The sequence below is a fragment of the Orbicella faveolata genome, unplaced genomic scaffold (assembly GCF_042242905.1).
Source record: "Orbicella faveolata isolate gen_17 unplaced genomic scaffold, um_ofav_v1 contig_25, whole genome shotgun sequence".
Taxonomy (NCBI): Eukaryota; Metazoa; Cnidaria; class Anthozoa; order Scleractinia; family Merulinidae; genus Orbicella; species Orbicella faveolata.
This window is the reverse complement of record NW_028301553.1, coordinates 11,558,790-11,579,578: the sequence shown is the minus strand read 5'-3', so window position 1 is coordinate 11,579,578 and position 20,789 is coordinate 11,558,790. Positions and strand designations below refer to the sequence as shown.

The 20,789-nt window shown below is 38.2% G+C and overlaps 2 protein-coding genes across 2 annotated transcripts; both read left to right on the top strand.

Annotated features, from left to right (window-relative positions):
- Positions 1–76: 76 nt before the first annotated feature.
- On the top strand, positions 77–3,250 carry LOC110041070 (uncharacterized). Its single transcript, XM_020746338.2, has one exon. It carries the CDS (start codon positions 190–192, stop codon positions 1,306–1,308), a length of 1,119 nt encoding a protein of 372 aa, XP_020601997.1. The 5' UTR covers positions 77–189; the 3' UTR covers positions 1,309–3,250.
- Positions 3,251–5,609: 2,359 nt separating this feature from the next.
- On the top strand, positions 5,610–19,699 carry LOC110041075 (serine/threonine-protein phosphatase 2A regulatory subunit B'' subunit beta-like). The gene is made up of 14 exons (XM_089294925.1): positions 5,610–6,529; positions 10,616–10,719; positions 11,595–11,700; positions 12,269–12,343; positions 12,652–12,738; positions 13,178–13,216; positions 13,832–13,949; positions 14,283–14,331; positions 14,881–14,967; positions 15,419–15,563; positions 16,146–16,176; positions 16,464–16,582; positions 17,087–17,193; positions 18,977–19,699. The coding sequence occupies exons 1-14, from the start codon at positions 6,002–6,004 to the stop codon at positions 19,164–19,166; spliced, it is 1,785 nt and encodes a 594-aa protein (XP_089151051.1). The 5' UTR covers positions 5,610–6,001; the 3' UTR covers positions 19,167–19,699.
- The last annotated feature ends 1,090 nt before the right edge of the window (positions 19,700–20,789 follow it).

Below are 20,789 nucleotides of genomic sequence, written 5' to 3'. Positions count from 1 at the left end.
TTGCACGTGCACTAAAACACATTTCCACGCATGCTCAAATGAAGCAGTTATCACTGATCAAAAGAACGAGGGCTCATAGAAAACAACACCAAACACGGTCGCACTGCGAATTTACAAATTAGCAATTTTAATACGATTTACTACGTTTTAATAGTTCCAACAGCAAAAAGACGCGTTAAAAACTTCGGAATGAACGCCACAACGCTCTATGTCGAAGCGTGCAAATGCATGTTGTCGCTTGAAACCGACAATCAAGCTGTTTGGGATCAACTGTTCCAATTGCTTCCAAAGCTTCGCCAAGCCCTTTCTTGTCGAGTTTGCCGTGGTTTGTTGATCGACCCGTACGGATCTCACAGCTGTGAACACCACGTGTGCAAAGGGTGCCTTCGAAGGAAGCGGGCCTTAATACCCGGATGTCGATGGTGCACAAACTTGGAAAAGCTTACGGAGGATAAACAAGCTCGAATTGTGCTGGCTTGTTATCAAAAGCTTTGCGAATGCATCGCCCAAAAAGCGGCCAGCGTTCAGAGGCTGTCGACACAAAACGGCGAGTACAACAAGACTTTGGCGATCATTCAAGAGGCCGTTACAAGCCCGATCTCACTTGCAGACTTTCCAAGTAACCGACAAGGGCAGGTACCGGTAAACAACTCGGAATTAAATTCCAAAAATTCCTCTGGCGGTGATTTGAACATGGCGGCGGAGTCACGTGTCCCAGCAACAATACTTCCGCCGGAAATGAAACTCCTGCCTCCCAAAAAAGTTGCAAAACTCTTGGCTTCACCAACAGGTACCCAAAGTCAAAAGGAGAAGAAAAAAAAGAAAAAGCCATTCAAGGGAAGTTATTATAACTATGGCAAAAAGAAGAAGACCCCTGTAAAGATAAGTACAAGTGCAACTAGCCTGTCTTTTAGTTCTGAAATCAAAAACAATACTGGAGTTTGCTCTCATGAAGTTACAAAAGATGGAAATGACACTGAAGAGATTCAGATTTTTGATAATGTCGAGCCTGAAATTCACGTTAAACCAGACCTTCAGCCAAAAGAAGTAGTTGTTGTAACTCCGCCAGGAAAGCATAAAAAGAAAAGTAAGTTGAAGAGGTGTTCTTGTGGGACATCGTCCAAGCTTCAAAGCCCCAGATGCATCAGCACGCGTTGTCCATGCTTCAGTGATGGAGGTTCATGTGAACTTTGTCCCTGTGTCAATTGCAGCAATCCTTTTAGTAACAACAATGACAAAGTGTCACCAGATGGCAAATGTAAGCTGAAGTTTGTTGACGAAAAGGGTGTGTTAACATCGATGGAATGATGGATCAACTGTTCCCTCTGTTTATTAATTGATTTTACATGTTGGTGTATATCCACCATGGAAATAGTCAATGTATTTTGTGATTTAACCAATGAATGAGAGGAAGGCTATGAAATCAAAGTGAAAGTCTATTTTAATGGAAGGCTACCTGCTTCATTTCTGTCAAAGAATGATTATACATTCTCAGTAAGCCACATTTTAATTGCTCAATTGTGTTCATCAAAGCACATCTTATTTTGGTCCAGGATATTGGAAGTGAGACCTTAGTTGTCTGTTCAGAGTTCAGCCTTCTGTAATCACAAACATCAGTTTTACAGTTTCAAGTCTTTTTCAATCCAGCCTGTACACTTTTGAAAAGTCCTTTCCCAGGCAAGTTTTTACAGTCAAACTCTAATAACAAATAACAGTACAAGTTGGAGTTTGTTCTTTGGAAGAATATTTTGATTTTCAGGGGAAGGAGGATGCTGTTTAGTGGCATTGCTGTTGTGGTTCGACTTCTTGGATTACTTTGAGTAACTCTGCCAAGCCAAGCAACAAATTGTTCCAAGACAGCTGCAGACCCTCTCCAAACTGTATACAAGAGCTCTTCACTCAGCATTGAATACAAAATGCATATGTTGTGATTATTGTTAAATTAATTTTGATTCTGACCCTGCTGAGGAGTTACTGTGCATGATCTTGTGTCTATACCTGGGCAGGAATAATTTACAAGGCTAAAAAAACCCAATTCCAGCTTGCCCTTCGGACAATCAGCTCTCTAATTTTTCTTGCCCTGGGCAAGTCTAAGTCTATTTTTTTTCTCTTAGTTGGCAGAAGACCTGCCAGGGCCCTTACCCATCGGGCAAGTGAGAATGAAAAGTAACTTGCCTGGTAAGAAAATCTACTCACAAGTGCTAAACGACAGAACAGCACTTTTTTCAAACCTCGAGTAGAGTCATAATAATATTATTCTAGTTTTTCTCGCACTGCATTCTGGTTGGATGTCTACGATATGAAGGATACCCAAAGTCCCAGCTTCATCAACCTTTCCAGGCAAAGTGTTTGAAGTATCTGTCAGATTGATTGACCTTTAAATTAGAAGGGATACCATTATGTAAACCCTGTAAATCTAAATCAGGCATTTACTTGAATTTCAAACATGAATGTCTTCAAATTGTGACAGGCCAACCCTCTAGGGAGTCTCACAACACCTACATGTCATGCCAATGAAATTGTTAAAATGCTTATCATTTGCAACTCTGGTGCATTATTCATCATGTTTAGCATTTTAAAGTGCATTGTGAAAGAAAGCAATTGAAAGAGTTAAAATCAAAAGCAATACTAACAATGCTAAGCAGGTATTATGAGTAGATTCAAAGACAGCATTTCTGTTATATCCTTACCAGTCACTCATAGATCAGAATGCTGACAAACAACACTAAGAAAACAGTGGGTAGAAACCAAATATGGCTAAAACAAAAAAGCTTGCTCTAATTTTTGACGATTTCCTGTTCATGATAACCTCAAACTGCTTGCTTTTGTCATAACCTATTCAGCATAATTTTGTACATAATATATTGATGTAAATATTTATTTATTATTCTTCAAAGGTTTCCTTTCTATCAAGGATATTGTACATGTAGTACTAAATGAAAGATGCCAAACTAAACATATCCTCTCAGTATAACTTGCCAGTTTCCTTATATCTGTTAGTTATCTCAAGTAGATTAAGTTATTTATTGATCGTTACTTTATAGAAAGTATCTAGTTTGTGATGATAGTCTAACATAACATAGCATATGACGCAACACATGGACATTTGCCAGACAAGTTATAGACTGGCAAAGTTTGAAAATAATTGACCTTGGGATGCAACCACATGCTACCAACTATGATGTAAAATGTATCTTTGGTTTTGGTTTCTCAACATTTCGAGCATTAAAATATTGCTGTTGGTCTTGCATTTTTTTTGTGGAATGGTATTCTATCATGGTATGTTTATGTAGCTTGTGTAAGGAGGTAGAGTTTTTTGCCTGTTGTTTCATGCTGCTAAGCCAATACATCATGAGACAAAATGAACCGGCCAAAAAGCTGCTGTAGGTTTCACAGGATGGGAAATGAACATTTATTCAAATTCAAACTTTTTTTTAGCATATATCACTTCTCAAAAATGAAACACAGACCCACAGAAAAAGACATGTGAGAATGACATTCTCTAAAACATTGAACGCCATAGCCACAGCAAAAATTCAGCCATTTTTTTGTACCACATTCAAACATGACCAAAACTTGAGGGGATGTCTTTTTAGCACCTTTGCAATAATGAGGTTCATGCATGGGACTAGAGAGCTAGGCCAGGGGACTAAAAACCCTGGGCACTTCTGATGAAAGAGCATTGGTAGCCTGCGAACAGGCTCCCGGCGAGGACGGAAAAAATTTCGGCGAGCGCGAAACAGAAGAATTCGGAGAGCGAAGCGATCGGGGTGGGGACAGGGGAACCCCCTCGCTTCGTTCGGGTTTACCGGGAGCCTGTTCGCAGGCTAGAGCATTGGCAATCACCAGCTATCTTCCCTGAACACCAGTTGGTAAATGACGAGTGACTAGGAGTATTTTTATTCTCTTGGATGGGATGCTAGTCAGTTGCAGGTTGCTGGTGGTTAAAGTGCCATGATTACCCAGAGCCTGATTCAACCAGGATTTGCACAAAAAATGATTTCTGTTTTGTAACTTTTTAGTGAGATTTCTGTTTATATCTTCTGTCTTCCAATTTTGAAGTTGACTGATCTCAAACTCCATTAAAGATAAGCAATGAGAAACCCTTCTATACAGGAGTTCAACTCTTGCACAGATCCTAGAAATGCAGAAAATTAATTCAGTGAGTCAAAGAATGAGGCTGGGCCCTTGAGGTAAAATATTTAATATGGTCTATTATTATATGGCTGTTTAATCTCACAAGGACTCGGGGAATTCACGAATTTGATTGGCTGAAATCGATGTTGGAAGCGGTCTCGATTTTCCCATCTAGACTGGCATCTAGACCGGTAATGTTTTGTAGTGAAAAAGTCGCAAACTAAAATGCAAAAATATTGACTATTTTCTTCTAACTCACTCACTCACTCATTCCCCTTACGCCTAGGTGGCATGTAGGGCAGCAACATGCACTCTCTACATCTGCCGGTCCCTTGCGATAAGCTTGATGCCTCTTTCTCCACTCTCCGTCGCTACGTGATCTTGGGGTGGGGGGCCGTCCCTCTTGCGTTTCCGTTCTGGCGTCCAATGTAAAGCAATTTTCGCAATGGAAGCTGCTTGACTGGTGACATGGCCAATGTACCTCCAGCGTCTCCTCGTCAGGATGGTAGCCATTGGTTCAGTTCCACACGGTTCAAAGAGCTAGATCCTTATTTGAGATGACATTAGGCCATAAGATGCGTAGGATACGCCGAAATCTCTTGGTGTGATTGAAATGTGGAGAGTTTTGATAAATCCTTCTCCGTTATGCGCCAAAATTCCAAACCATACAGGAGAGTTGTGAGGACGCAGCTGTGGTGGTCCCCCATACAGGGAGCGGGGGTATCCTCCCCCAGAAAATTTTGGCTTTAAAATAACAATTGGCCTAATTAGCATAACAAACAGAAAAAGTGAAGGATTCTGGTAGTTGTAGTGCAAATCGCCTTGAAGGGTTTACGCAACACCTCCATCTGATTTAGAGTTGACATCTCACTTCAGGGTACTGCTCCCATGAAATGAATTTCTGATGGGGAATATGGTTCACACACAGGCCACATGTGTTAGTTCTTAGGGTTAGGGTTAGTAAGGGTTAGGATTCCCACAAATGTCCCGTTAATTTTTTCCCACAAATGTTCCATTATTTCCGTATCAGTCCATGATAGAGGGTCGTACAGGGGTATTCTCATGATGCGTGATTATCTGATTTTATTTTCCATGAAACGTGAATTTAGGAAATTTTTCTTTCAGATCCGTGACCTGAAGGTTATCCGTGACCCATGCAGAACTTGAATTATTAACCGATATTCTTGATTTCACCACTCTATTCTACGCGTGATTTTGAGACGCGAGTCCTCCGGATGGTTAGCCTTTCGCGGTTTTGTTTTCTTCAAACACTCTTACTTGCTTAGTTTCGTGCTTCGGGAAAACTAAATTTTTATATCCGTGATCCGTTATCCGCCGTTTTTTTCCGTTCGTGAACGGTGCCAGAGACCCCCCTTGTACAATCCTCATGATAGTAGCTCTCGTCCTAGAGACTGGAAACGACTCTGCTAATTTATGCTGATCAGACCGCTGATCGTTGTTCTGTTTGCTCATGGCCGATCGCGCCGTATTCGATTTTCGATTTTTTCCTTGCCAGAAAGATCGAAAAATGGCGTGAAGTCAATTTTGTAGGCAGTGGTTGTTATGTTCCTGGCTTGCCATGTTATGATTTCAAGAAACGGCTGGTGTCAAAGCGAACCGAATGCTGGTAGAGTCTATTGAATTGTACTGTTTTATCCTACTTCAAGTACAACGAAATCAACAACGGAAATTGTTATCACGAACGAAAGCTTGAATCGTGGGATATTAACTGCGCTGGTCGATGAAAAGAGGTCTATTTATTTATGTTTCGTAGTTTGGCCAACTCAACCACAACGGGAGGAAGTGATGTACAGACGTAGATAATAGATTGCCACTTCAATCTGACGTTAACATTTCCAGTTTTATGGCGCATCTTTCTCCAGTACTGAAAGTGAAAGTCGACGAGCTGTTTCTTCGATGGTTGTCGATGCCCGAAACTCAACGTATTCTCAGAAATGATTTGAACAAGTTAATCCAGGGCCGCCCTCTGTCGCCAAGGCAATTGTCACATTTAGGCTCGCCGAATTCAATAGGCGGCGCTACACGACCCATTTCACCTCCGGCTCCACCAACCAGCTCTCCGTCACAATTGTTGCGGTCGCCGCGAAGTCCAAGAGAGAGGTGTTCTCGAAGACCCGGCTCGAAATCGCCTCCACGGTCACCTCGGTTAGAAAACAATGAAGGGACGAAGTATCCGATGAAGGATAAACAGCTGGTGTTGAATAATGTGAGAATCTTTGCTGGTTGTGCCGCCCAATTGGCACCGTTCTACTTCCCGCTCGGAAAGCCAGAAGACTCGACCAAGTGTGAAGTCACGTTGGAGAAGGTGGCCAGAATTTTCAAACTTTACGATCACGGAATACCCAAAGAGGAGTTTGGAACTGTTGTTAAGGTATGGTATTTTTCTAATGTCGGCGTTTATATACGGTTACTTATTTTAACTCGGGAATAAACTTGATACCCGATATTATAGCGTGACGTTTTTAGAGCTCCTGGTCGAATACGAAGAACGTGTTGTGGTGTGGTGTTTACATGTAAGGATAAACGTCAGTGGGGTTTTTGTGACCCCTTAACTATTTAGTAAGCGTTGTTTAATTTTACTGAATTCTGTAGCTATCAAACATTTTGTTTGTAACTTAACGTTTCATTGTTGGTTCAAGATTTATTCCGCTGTCAAGAGGGTAAAGGCACATGAGTGCCACATTCAGCATCAAGTGCTTTCTTATTACGTTTGGGTTGATCGTGCCGAGTCATGTCTGTCTTTTTGTGTGAACTTTCAATGAAATCTTATACCATTTAGAGCAAAGTCTGCCACTTTGGCACGAAATCTGTTTCTTCGAAAGACTTAAGCGGAAATACGTTAGGATTGAAACGACAAATCTTTCAATATCGTCGCGAGTTTGTTTTTCCTTACGTCTGAAAGCAAAGACAAGCTTACAGATTTCGGCTGTTGAGTTTATCAATCAGCTACGCCGATATGTCTGTTCGTATTAAAGTGGGTACTTATTGCCTCAAGAAATATTTTTAATATTTCACGTTGTTTGATAAATTTTCAAGACGCTTACGTAATAGACTAATATCTAGCTTTTGTTTCGAATTGCGAAAAGTTGATTCGTTTTGTATAATTTCTTCCCGCACAGTGGTCGCATTTTCAAATATAGCTTGTTGAAGGATTTCAAGCCTATATTTCGTCTTCGTTGTCGATTCAATATCAGCCTGATCAAAACTAAATTATTATATGACTTTCATCCGAGGAATCAAACGATGGGAAATATTTAAGTTAACCGTTTTTATTCAATATTTAACGCCGTAATTTTAGGCTTATAAGTTTACTAACCTTCGCGACAGGCTCAATATGGAATCAAAGTCAATATTTTTCAACATTCGTCAAGAAGTCGATATTTTTGAATGCAAAATAGAGACCTTTTTTATTTAATCGCTTTTGAAAAAGTTCCCGTTTAATATTTATATTGCTGTCTTGCTGAATTCGTAAACGTGTTTTTTCTTTGAATATTTTATGAAGTAATTACTTCCTTTGAATCTCTTACTCGAGTGTTTAGCAAATACGCACAGGAGAATTGTTTTCAACGGCATTGTTCTAGATCTTTTGACTGTTTTCCGTTTTAACAGCTTGGAATTACAATCATATACTGGTAACATTGAAAACGTTTGACAAGGCTGTTAAGAACTTTCTAGTCTGTGGGGAACACAATCTTATCAATATTTAAAATAAAACAGGTTAAAAATGGTTAATAAAAATGAAAAAAATATAAATTTTTATTTTTATTTTTTCACATTATTTTACTGGGCATCTTACATGCACTTATTTCATTAAAAAAGCTGCCTAGGGGAGATGAGCACTGCTTTGTCAAAAAAAGATTTTCAACAAGTTATTATTTTGTTTCCTTGAAATGATAATTTAAGTCAATATTGTTGTGATATTTACAGTTATTTGTCTTCTGGTAAATTCTTGAATGTTTTCTTTTTTTTATATGAGAAGTCAACATCTGTCATAAATAAAAACTGAAATATTTTATTCTGTAAAAGTTGTTTGCTTAAGATCCAGGTAAAATCCTCATTTCTAATGGATAGTTTACAAATATCTGAAGAATTCTTATTTTGCTATGATCTTTGTCAAGATCTCTGTAAGGTATCCGTCTTAAAATCCTTTATTTTAAGGATCCTTGAAAGATCCTCTTTGGGCAGTCTTTGAAGATCAAGAGATCGTAAAGAACCTGCACAGTTTTTCACCATCCAGAATCTGACTCTTGTTTCAAACTACTGTACATATATACATGTACATGTATTTTAGATGTGCAAGTTAAATTTGTAACGTTATTTATCAATGTTTCTTTTGCGCAGTATTTTGGGATATGGGGTTTCGAAGGAAATGAAACTAAAAACCATTGAGTCACACCTCAGTACACTGTAAGCATAAGTTTCCTTTTACATGCTCAATTCTATTGTGAGAGTTTAACATCTGAAATTTGACCCAAAGGACTTCATAGATGGCCTAACTGATACAAAGATCTACATGCAATACATGTATGTAGTATCTCATCCATGGGGAGCAAGTTTTCCCATATTATTTTACACATATCAGTACCCTGGTATGTGTTATTTTAATTTACCAAGTTATTGCTGTTTATTAACTAGGATCGTCCATGCAAAAAAAAATAATTGACAGAGGCTAATATCTAGCTTCAGATGGTCACAATCTAATGCTGTATTGCTGGTGCAACATTTTCTTGAGGCATTGTTTAGAATGATCCCTAACTGTTTTTATAGCTTTTTTTTTTGTGAACTAAAAGAGGAACATTTTAGTCTTTTAAGATTTTTCTTTTCCTCTGTCTCTCTGTCCTTTTTTTTTGAAAATGTTATCTTGACAGGAGTATAAATCAGAATTCTGTGTTTGAAGTTTATGGGGTCTTTTTTCTTAGCATGTTCAGTCACGTATTAAAACTCTGTTAACCAAGCTTGCTCAGGACTATTGATACTGGGAGAATATCTGCCCTTGTGCAGACTGCACTTGGTCACTACATTTGGTCTGTACTAGTTCTGTTAAGACCTTATGCCAATATTTTTCCAGTATGGCCCTTGTGCTTGGTTAATAGAGGAGCTCTGGCAGTCTGAAGGGCCTCCAAGTGGAGCACCATACCCTTATAGGAAAGAAAAGGAAACCCATGAATTGATTTTCTCACGGTTATCATGGCAAGCTGTATTGCTCTTGTGGCGCATACACATGACCACGACGACGGCGACAACTGAAATGCGCAGGATGGCAGCCAACTTACGAAATAAAAGACTTTTTGCAGTCTTCTGAGTTAACTTTTGCAGATATTTTATCCTACTGGTGTGATATATACTAATTAAAAACAATTATTTCCTTCAGTGTTGGTGGCTTTCGTTGAATATTTACCTTGCCGCTTTGCGGCTCGATAAATATCCACTGCTAGCCACCTCCACTGCGGGGTCCAATCAGTTGTTGATTAACCCGACATGAGCCTGCGATCCAATCGAAAGCCAGTACTTGGTCTGCGGTCAACTTAAAAAAACTCATGACCTGGATGAGCTCTAAACCTGAGCCCGTGATCTGGTCACATGAAACTGGTCAACAGATACCTTGTTTTGACAGGTGTCAATTGACCATAACATGGATGTCCAATTTTAAGGATATATGCTGTAAACCAAGACTGCATGACTTGGTATTAGCTGGAGTATGACCGCCATGTTGCATGACATTGTCTTTGGGCGCCCGCGCCCGCGATCCATGCCGCTAGCCATGTTGACCATGAAAAAAGAGTTGCATGAGTTTCTATTTCTATGCATGCATGTGGTTCTGTTATGGTGCTCCGCTCAGAGCTCTACTATAATAATGATTATTATATGGCTTTGTCTCACAAGGACTGGGAACTACCAAATTCACGAATTTGATTTGCTGAAATCGAGATTGAAAACAGTCTAGATTTTCCCATCTAGACTGGCATCTAGACTGCTAATGTTTCACGGTGAAAAGGTTGCAAACTAAAATGCAAAAATATTGAGTATTTTCTTCTACCAAAATTTAGTTATGGAAGTGTTAAAAAGCCTGATCAGAAGAAAATTAAAAAGGTCGAGCGAACTTTGGCAGAATTAAATTCAGCTCATTGCCGTTCGCAAGTAAAATGTCAGTTAGTACAAACCAGTTGCATTAAAACAAATTAGGTTGTTCTTGTTTGCGCCATATAATAAACATCTTATTAACCGAGCCTAGTCGGTCTGTATGGGAAAATCTTGACCTCGGTCATGTGTACAGACCTCTCTGCGTTCGGTCTGAACTCACAACCTCGGTCAAAATTCTCCCATGCAGACCTCCTAGTCAGTTAATAAGAGCTAATTATTATTATTTGTACTTTAGAAATCAGGATAAGTCCCCCTTGGTTAGACCAGCGGAGAAGCCTTGATGTAATTCAAGAATCTTTGTTGTCATGTCTTTCAGGCCTGTGGTTTACCACTTTACTGGCGAGAACCTTTGTTTTCTACCGCAGGAGGGCATAAACAGGGATATGTTACTTTGCCAATGTTTAACGTCATGTGGAAAAGGTATCTTATACTCATACTAATAATAGTTTCAATTTGTTAGGTTTGTACTAACTACAGAAATTTGTGTGTGTAGGTCAGTTATACATTTTTTTTTTTTAATTAATATATCTAACACCTCTCCAAATTTGATGTAGATACACTGTAGGACAAATTCCATTTTGGTTAAGTACATGTATGTACAGTTGCATGTAACTTATTATCAAAAGGTCTACATGTAAATTGTTTCATCTATTACACTTGTACATTGGAACCCACACTCTGTGAACACCCACTTATTACAGATAGTTTTGCCTGTCACAATAAAAAGTTCCAATATTTTTTTCTTATTAATGTTAACCTGCTTAATACAGACACTGGTTGATACAGACAACAGACACATTTTAGTGACCTGAGTGTTATGCTCTCATGAATACAAAGTTAACCTAGCTCTACGGTTTTCCTCTACTCTGTAGCTATGGTTCCATTCTGTGCGAATTGTACTGTACCAACAGAAAATGGAAGCTTTCTTTAATTAATGCATGGTTATTATTAATAATAATGTGACATGTTTCTGGTGTTTGCATGACCCTTCTTAAACTTTGTGTAAGATGTTTCACTGGTTGAATTAGTGTTAAGCTTCTTCAGTTTGAACTGACATTTGCATTACAGTTAAAGACATTACAGATCATTCTGGTTGCTTTTAATAACTTTGATGTGTGTTTTCACAATGATCAATAAAAGGTGAAAGAAAGGAAGATTTTGAAATACAGAAATCTTACAAAATCAAATCATTTGAATAGTTTATCACAATTGTTAGTGACTATTAAATGAAACTTGTAATAAATTAGATTATTATGATCGTTGTAATTGTTCCAATCACTCCATCTATTTTGCAGCTTAACATCTAAATGCCATGACAATGCATCAAGATTTGTTCGACTCTTAAGTGCAAAGCACTCCCATAATTATCTGGAGTCAGAAGACTTTATTCCACTCTTGCAGGTACAACTGTCAGCACTAACAATCGTGATTTGACTCTTGTACATGTATGTGCACATTTCTTGTACACGTACATGCCCATTTAAGCAAACTAATGAAGCTTCTAAGGCTATTGCATTGTTGCAAGGTCACCCCACACTTTCTCTCTTTTTTGATAATTATCTGCTTGATCATTTTGACTTGTAGTGTCCAGTATAAAAACCTGACTTATAAATTGCATCATTTAGCTATTTATTCAACTGCCCTCTCTAGGACGATATAATTTGGTCATAAGCTTACAAGTCAGAATACTGTAGCCTGCTCTAGATCTGCTGGGAGAATGCCTCAATTATGACATGGATTACTATTGTTTTCTTTTCTGGTAATGAAAGTACAAGTATCTTGAGAATGGAATGGTTTCTCACCATTAATAGCCCTCATGAATACTCAGGAACAGGTGTTTGTTCATCAGGGCTCAATTGTACCTTTTCTTTTCCATCCCTTGTATGCTAACCCTTGTTCCTTATTAAAGCCTTTGAAAATTCCAAATCTTTTTTCCAAACTAATTTAAAGGTAATAAATCTATTTTAAGGACATTGTGGAAACACATCCAGGCTTGGAATTTCTTCGTGATGCTCCCGACTTTCATTCTAGATACATCCACACTGTAAGTTCTGTAATCTCTAATTTATCTAAACGTTGTCTCTTTTACTGTACATGTAATATTGCAGCTACCCTGTCTGACTGGTTGAAGACTGCAGCTAGCCATTCCTAGATATAGACCAGCTGTTCTAATAAGTCATGTGCACATGATTCCATCAAAAACCAAAAACACAGCACATATTAAACACTTGCTGGGCTGAAATATACAGTTAGATTTTGAGCTCTTGATCTAAAGCCAAATAGCTGACTGGCCGAGTGATTACTGTTCTAAGTGTTATACAATAACTGACATTTTTCATCTCTGCTTCACAGGTTATAGCAAGAATATTTTATTGTGTAAATAGCTCATGGACAGGGCGTATCACAATCCCAGAATTGAGGAATAGTAACTTTTTAGACGTGAGTATGTTTACACCAGTAATGCTAGCTTTTATCAATGATGTTACTTTGTTAAGAAAATTAATTCCAGTAACAGATTTGGCCTTTAGGCTTGGTGTCTTGCTAACCTCTTTAAAATACCCTGCTGCCGACAAAAGAAAATTAAAAATGATGTTGTTCTTCAAGAGATTTTGTCACATTTACAGTTTTAGTGTCCAACAAACTTTTGAAAGCCTTGTAGTGAAGAATGCTAGCAAAATGGGCTTCAAAAGTATACATGTATGATAAGCCAAAAAAAAATGCTGAAGGTATCTTAAAAATTGTTTCCATGCTCGGTGAAGGAAATGATTTTCCTGAAGTCATAAATTTGGACATTGCTCTCTCAGTAATATGAAGGTTACTTAGAGTCGTGATGATTTTGTTAATAGATAAATATACCAAGTCAATATTTCTTTCCCAGGTTTTAGCAGTTCTTGAGGAAGAGGAGGATATAAATGAGGTACAGCTAAAAAGAATCGATCAAAAATTGTACGAGTTGCCAGTAAACCTGCCTACCTTAAAAATTGAATGCAAGTTTTTTTTTTAATTCATATATTTGTTGTGGTTCCTTTTTTGTAAAGCATTTTGTTTTCTTCAAGCCCACAAATCTCCAAGTTTCAGTGCTAGCAATACTTAGTAGTGCTTGACCATACATGGAAACATGGATCTTAGTCGCTGATATTATGTGGAGGAGAAAGCGATAAAAAAATATCAGGAAATATGCAACCAATCTTACCATATAAATTATATACAGTGACCCTCGGTCCCATCAAACCAAAACTGACTAATAAGAAAAAAGATGGGCGAGAATTGATCATTATCTCCTCAAAATAATAAAAACCACCTCCTTTTCAGGAGCAGGAAAAAACTATTGGCCAGAATTGTAGGAGCACAATGCGTCAAAATAGCTTACAGCTAACTAAAATGTTCACTGCACAGATATCGAGATTATTATTCTACTGTAACTATTTATTTCTTAACACATTTATCTTGGATAACCTCTTCAGGAACTTATGTTAAAGAGTTCACGTTAAGATGCACCAATTTTTTCTTTTTTAACTTTGCTGTCTTTCAGATTGCGGACTACTTCTCTTATGAACATTTTTATGTAATTTACTGTAAATTTTGGGAGCTGGACACAGACCATGACTTGTTAATTGATGAGAACGATTTAATGAGACACAATAACCACGGTAAATATGTGATGATAGTAAATTTCTTATAATGACACCAGATATATTAAGCATTTAGAAATAAATAAACATGTTACCATTACCTTCATAAATTATTAAGGTTATTTATATTATCAACGATATATATTACAACCTATTTAGAATTTTGATTTTAAGTAAATCTTGTGCAATTTGTTTCAGTGACAATTTCATCTATTTATCATTTATGAAAATGCCATTTACCATGTCAAGTAACTTATGAATCATACTCATAGTGGACAGAGGTTTACTTTCCGTTATATATTATTTATTTTATTTATTTATTTATTTGTATTTATATATTTATTTTTGTAGCTTTGTCCTCAAAAATTGTAAAAAGGCTGTTTTCTGGGTGTGTCACAAGGTACGGACAACAATTCAGAAGTGATCTTGACATTAAATTTAGCATAATAAGTGGTACTTTGATATTTGTGTTTCTTGATCAGCCGGTTCATTAGGAAAATACAAAATGCATGTGTTCTATTCCAGGGGTTTTATTTAATAACATTTTCAGCAGGGGCAACTGGTTTTCATGGGTGGGCAAAGTTATTTGAGCTGAACTTTTTCTTATAAGAAAAACCTTCTGCTAGATGGTCACCAGCCGGGTAAAATCGTCCTCACAGTGTCTGGCCCTCAATGAAACCCCTGTCTGATCTTTCAGAGCAAAATGTTGTACTTCTGTGGCTGTCATTCAGGTCTAGATTCAAAAGTCAGTTGATTTTTTATAGCACATACATTTTCTATTTGGAGTTGTGATTGGCTTCCTTTGGAGTCTTCTTGTGATATTCTTCCTGCAGTTTAAATATGTATTTATTTCTGCAACTTGATAACCTGGTCCTTGCTTCTCCTTGGATCACTGGGGATACAATCTACCAATTATGTTTGATGTTGGTTTGTTATTATTTTGGTGTAGGGGTCCAACATACATGGATGGAAAGATGACCTATCCAGAGTTTGTTTGGTTTCTTCTCTCAGAGGAGGACAAGAAACATCCAAGGAGGTTATTATTGAAATAATAAATTATCAACAGTTGGGTCTGCAATGCATACAGAGGACTTGATGTAGATGCTGTACATGTAGATTAAATTCTTATTGTAATAATACCTCACCTAATAAACGAAAACAGATACCACATTATGGATTTCCAGTTGCCTTAGGTTATCTTGTACTCTTTTATAAGCAAGTGGCTTAACTGCCCAAGTAACTCTGTTCTGGCCTTGGGGAAACACTGAACTCTCACGGTGCCTCTCTCCACCCATGTGTAGACATGCCTGGCGATTAATTCAATGCTGGGGTGTGATCTTGCGATAGACTAGCATCCCATCCAGGAAGGAGTAAGAAGTATGTTGTTAGTTCATGTTACAGATACAGTGCTGAGCTGTTAGGCAAGGTGCAAACTTTACCAACATTAACTTTGTTGAAACTGATCTTAAGTTTTTTTTTTCCTCTAGTATTGAGTACTGGTTTCGATGCATGGATTTAGATGGCGACGGTGTTCTGTCCATGTATGAATTAGAATATTTTTATTCGGAGCAAGTCTCTAAAATGGAAGTCCTTGGTATAGAGACAATGGTGTTTGAAGACTGTCTTTGTCAGGTATGAAAATGATGAGAATTTTCATGTGAAGGACAGTTTATGTATGTCTGTGCAGAAACATGAAAGTCAGTTTGGCTTACAGGAGTGTCCTTAACATTGTTTTCTGTGTTTGTCACGCAATGTAGCATTAGTGTTGTGTGACAATCCAAATGGACGGGAGACCAGGCTTGCTTTGCAATGGTGAAAACTTGCCACTTTTCATTCAATGGGCAGGGGATTGCCACAAGGTGCTTTTTGGACAAGGTGTCATAAAAGCATCTGAAGAGCTTGGAATGAAAAAAAAGCAGCAACACTCCAAAAGTTCTTACACTGGCCAGTCACTTCTGCTAGGTTACCAGTAATCATTAACCCTAATTATCCTGTTGTTTATCTCAAACAAAATGCGGTGCTTTAATAAGATTGGGTTCAATTACCATTTTAAGGTGACAGAATTTCTCCCTGTTTCCTTTTGTTTGTGTGGCCTGTTGCTCTCTCTATCTCGTGATTTCACAAGAGTCACTCTCTTGAGCAATCATAGCAATTAAATTACTCCTTTCCTCTGTACTTGGTTTAACGGTATTGTTTAATTGTATTCTATTTTAGATGTTGGACATGGTGAAACCTAAAGCCCCAGGTATGAATTCCTTGTTATAACTCGTCAACGATCTTTGGTTCGTCACGTGTCTAGTCACGTATGTCACGTGTTTCGTTGTGTGAGGACCTAATAATCAGCATATCGTATAGGAAGCTGCGACCAGTCTCTCATACATGAAGAATGGCCGAGTGAGAAATGTAACAAGCTCCCAGTTTTCTCTCTGCTATATTTTTCATTCTTGACGAAAAATAATGTACTTCTTGCTGCACGTAAAAAGTTACCTTCATTCTTTTATACTAATCCGCTTTCTCGTCTCGTGTGTTTAGAATGTATAACACTGAGAGATCTGAAGAATTGTAAATTGGCGTACATTTTCTTTAACACATTCTTTAATCTGGATAAATATCTGGAATATGAACAGAGAGATCCTTTTGCCGCAGTAAGGGTAAGGAATCGTTGTTTACATGAACTTATTCAATAAAAGCTAGGTTTTCGTTTTCATCCAGTAACTTGTCGCACTTGTTTGTGGGAGTGGCTTGAATCCCCCCCCCCCCCCCCCTCCCCAAGAGGTACCAACTCTAAAACAACACATTATTTCCTGTCATATTTTTTTCGGCTCAATACCTCAAACGTACCGCGAAAACTCCCGCTGTGGACCTTTTGAGGCTGGAAACCCTTAGAGGTACCAAAACTGCTTTCTTACCCCCTGAAGGGTTCGATGAGCACCCTGACTTTTGATATGGGAGTCTTACTAACCGAATAATGATATAAAAAAAAGGTTACTTATTAGTTGTAAAAAATCTAACGACTTAAAGATAATGATCTCCCTATTTTGACAAAACACCTATTGGAAAAACCACTTCGTCTTCCTGAGTTCTGTCTACTTTGATCTGCCGAAAACAATCAATCAAACAAGGTTTAAAACGCGTAATTTTGCTTATATTTTTAGGATTTACAAGACAGCGATGGCAATGAGCGGTCAGACTGGGAAAGATACGCACAAGAAGAGTATGACTTACTAGTGGCTGAAGAAGGAGCCAATGAACAGACAGAAGGGTAAAATAACATAATTATATAATAACTACACCTTTTGCTGTTCATTTACAGAAAATAAACATTCATTTGTGTCCAAATTTCTTTCTTTATGGTCAATAAACTCTCATTAACACCAATATGACCTTCATTTGCGCGTAAGGAACGTTCAAGAATAACATTTACATATGCATTAACATTCAAAATCATCAAAAGAAAAACAATACCTTCATTTGACATTCATTGACTGTAAAGGTATTTTCATTTTGGTCGAAAAAAAATTCGTTGTCGCGAAACGACCATCATTTACACTTTAGGACATTCAGTTTTCAACAAAAGACTTTCAATAACACAATTTGCATGAGAACTAACATTCAATTGCATTATTATGCAACCATATCCATGAAGGTAACAATCTTTAGTGCGGTAAGACAAACATTGCCGTGTTTTCACCAAACGTTAAGAGAAAACAATCGCTCATTCGCGCAGTTCTTTTGAACAGAGATATCTCGCCCAATTTTCCTCGAAATTTTGATTATAGAACAAGGGACCATATGTTCTTTTTAAAAACATATTGTCACAATCCTCCCCTTCCAGATATATGTAAATTCGGCCACTTATGAAACTTTTTGCGTACAACTCAGAGGGCGCACTACATGTACAGTATACGTGTGTCATAGTGACAGTTAGATTTCTCCAGAAATGCCACGAAGAAATAGAATCCCATTTGAACACCGCGAAAGGATAGTCAGGGCCTTTGAAGATGTCAAAAGAGACGAATTAAGACGCCAGGGAATTGCTCTGTGAAATTACATGTACTGTACATGTATCGCACGCAGCTGTTGCAGCAAGCTCTACAACGAAATATTGGTACCATTACGGCAGCTAAATGTGGACAGTGGTTTCGTTTCATGCAAACGTATTTGCCACGATGCCTCAATAGTGAGCAATTGAAGGATAAATCGTTCAGCGAATTTGATATTCTATCTTTCAAAAATAAATGTTATTATGGCTGTAATGTTTGTCTCGCCGCATTAAAGATTGTTACCTTCATGGATATGGTTGCCTAATAATGCAATTGAATGTTAGTTCTCATGCAAATTGTGTTATTGAAAGTCTTTTGTTGAAAACTGAATGTCCTAAAGTGTAAATGATTGTCGTTTCGCGACAACGAATCTTTTTTCGACCAAAATGAAAATACCTTTACAGTCAATGAATGTCAAATGAAGGTACTGTTTTTCTTTTGATGATTTTGAATGTTAATGCATATGTAAATGTTATTCTTGAACGTTCCTTACGCGCAAATGAAGGTCATATTGGTGTTAATGAGAGTTTATTGACCATAAAGAAAGAAATTTGGACACAAATGAATGTTTATTTTCTGTAAATGAACAGCAAAAGGTGTATTTAAATTAAGTGTCAAATGTCTAACACTATTGTGCTAATTGAGGGCACTAAATAAATAATTACCCAAATAGAAAATAAACTGTGAAGAATCTCAACTGGAGAGAAGCTAACCAGTTGGATATTCACACAACGCAGTCGAGGAGTTGAACTCGGGACTACGGGAAACAAATCTAGTTAGCGGTAGGTTGAACAGAAGGATTTGAACCAGGAACCTCTAGATTTCAAACCCAGCGCCGTAAACCACTCGACAACATCCCCCCCCCCCCCCCCCCCTTACCCATCTTACCAAATACAGTAAAATTTAAAACTATTTATGAGTACATTCGCATCAGAACGTTGGAATCTGTGGAACAAAAATATGAATTTTTCACGACATCAAGGTGTTTGTTTTCTCCATCAGTTTATACGAGGATGATTTCGATGAAGACGAAGATCTTCCTGAAGGAGATATAATGGCGCTAAAAGGACTTGAAAACGATGATGAAATTGATAGCGACAAGAATAAGAACAAACCCTGGACAATGGTCACCGGCATCGATGACGACATTGATGACAACAACGATGATGATGATGATGACGACTTCTATTAACAGAGTTTGCGTGACCGCGCGTGTTCGCTTACATGGTTTGCCTTGGAATTGGGCATTGCTGTCTAAAATGCTACCCTCTGAGGGTTAGAGGTTAAAATAAGCTCTAGTTTGTGAGTGAAATTCGTTGCTAGGTTAAAAGCTGGTAGGCAGACGTTGAGAGTTATTGTTCAAACGAAAGTGGCAAAGGAATGAACTTAGCCTCTCGTGATCGAGAGAGAGTTGGTAACTACGTTCAGTCGACTTTCTCGTAAGGTTGTGGAGATGGCACCTTATGGAGGGTGACCGGTAAGCAACCCGGGCTAAGGTTTAATGTTCCCTCGCTGCAGATTGCCCAGCCGGATAAATTAAATTATAGTAGGTTTCATTGTATGTATAGAGAGTAGGAGTTAATCTCGGTTTTTATGTTAACTGTAACAGTAATACAACGTGAGAAGAACAACGTTTAAGGGTTAGTTAGGTAAATCTTGGAAAATAGGAAAAAAATTTCGAGTAAGGAAAACAGAATATAAATTGCCATTAAAATTTGAATATGGTGTTCTGGTACGTTTTGCGTTGTAAAACCATTGGCCAAGTTTCCCCACACTTCATGGCTAAATCGCAGCCCAGCACAGCAAAATAATTCAGTCCACATAATTCTATTTATACACCAGTAATTCGTACATCACCCCGATGCTTAGTGGAATGGAAAAAGAAATATTTATACGTCTCCCTGTGATCCTCAAAGCGCCCATTTTTTCCCCGAAAACTGGTTTTCTTTGGCACCGAGGGAGTCGATTGGCCAGATGGGTAATAAGTTGGGCATACTCAGAGCCCGCGTCCCCCTAAACCAGCGGTCGGGAAACGTGTTTTCCTTCCCGTCGTCTAGGGGGACGTGGGCTCTGGTTTACGACAAGATACTGAAATAGCTTCAGGAACTCTCAAAGGCATCAAAATGTTGTAAAGGCCAGTTCCCACCCCAACATACACCTGGGTGGAGAGAGGTACTGTGAGAAAAGAAAACAATACAGTGCCCGGCCTGCGCTCCAATCCAGACCACTCAATCCGGATTCCAGCGATGGAAAATAATCCGAACGCGTGCAAACTTGGAACAAACCGAGTGACAAAATGTTGAGTGAGACTGGGAAGAGACGCCTCGCATGCTTTCGATACGCGTTTATAGTCTCGACCAAAAGTAAAAGGAGTTCGATCATGGTATCTTGAGTTATTTTGGCCATATATAAAACTACCTTTAAATTGAAGGAAACCTAAAATAGTAGTTCATTAACCCTTTGAATACCAAGCTTTCGCCAAAAAATACCGTTTTTAACCGTTTAGTCAGGTATTTTAGCTGCCATGACGCTAAATAAGCCTAAGTTTTGCTAAAAAAGCTTTTTTTTTTTACTAAAAGGAGAGATTTTTCGAGGATTAGGTACAAAATTGAGCAAAACTTCAATTCCGGGCATGCGCATGGGTAAAAATTTGGACTCTTTTTTTTTTTGGCCATTAACCGTTCTCAATTTCGTTTTTTGGTCCATTCCTTTCTGTTTTTCTCGGCCCTTTTACACTGGCTACCTTTTGCATTGTGTGTTCTTTCTGGCTGCAGTGAAAAGCTGGATGTTAATTACGGGCGAAGTCTAGAAATGG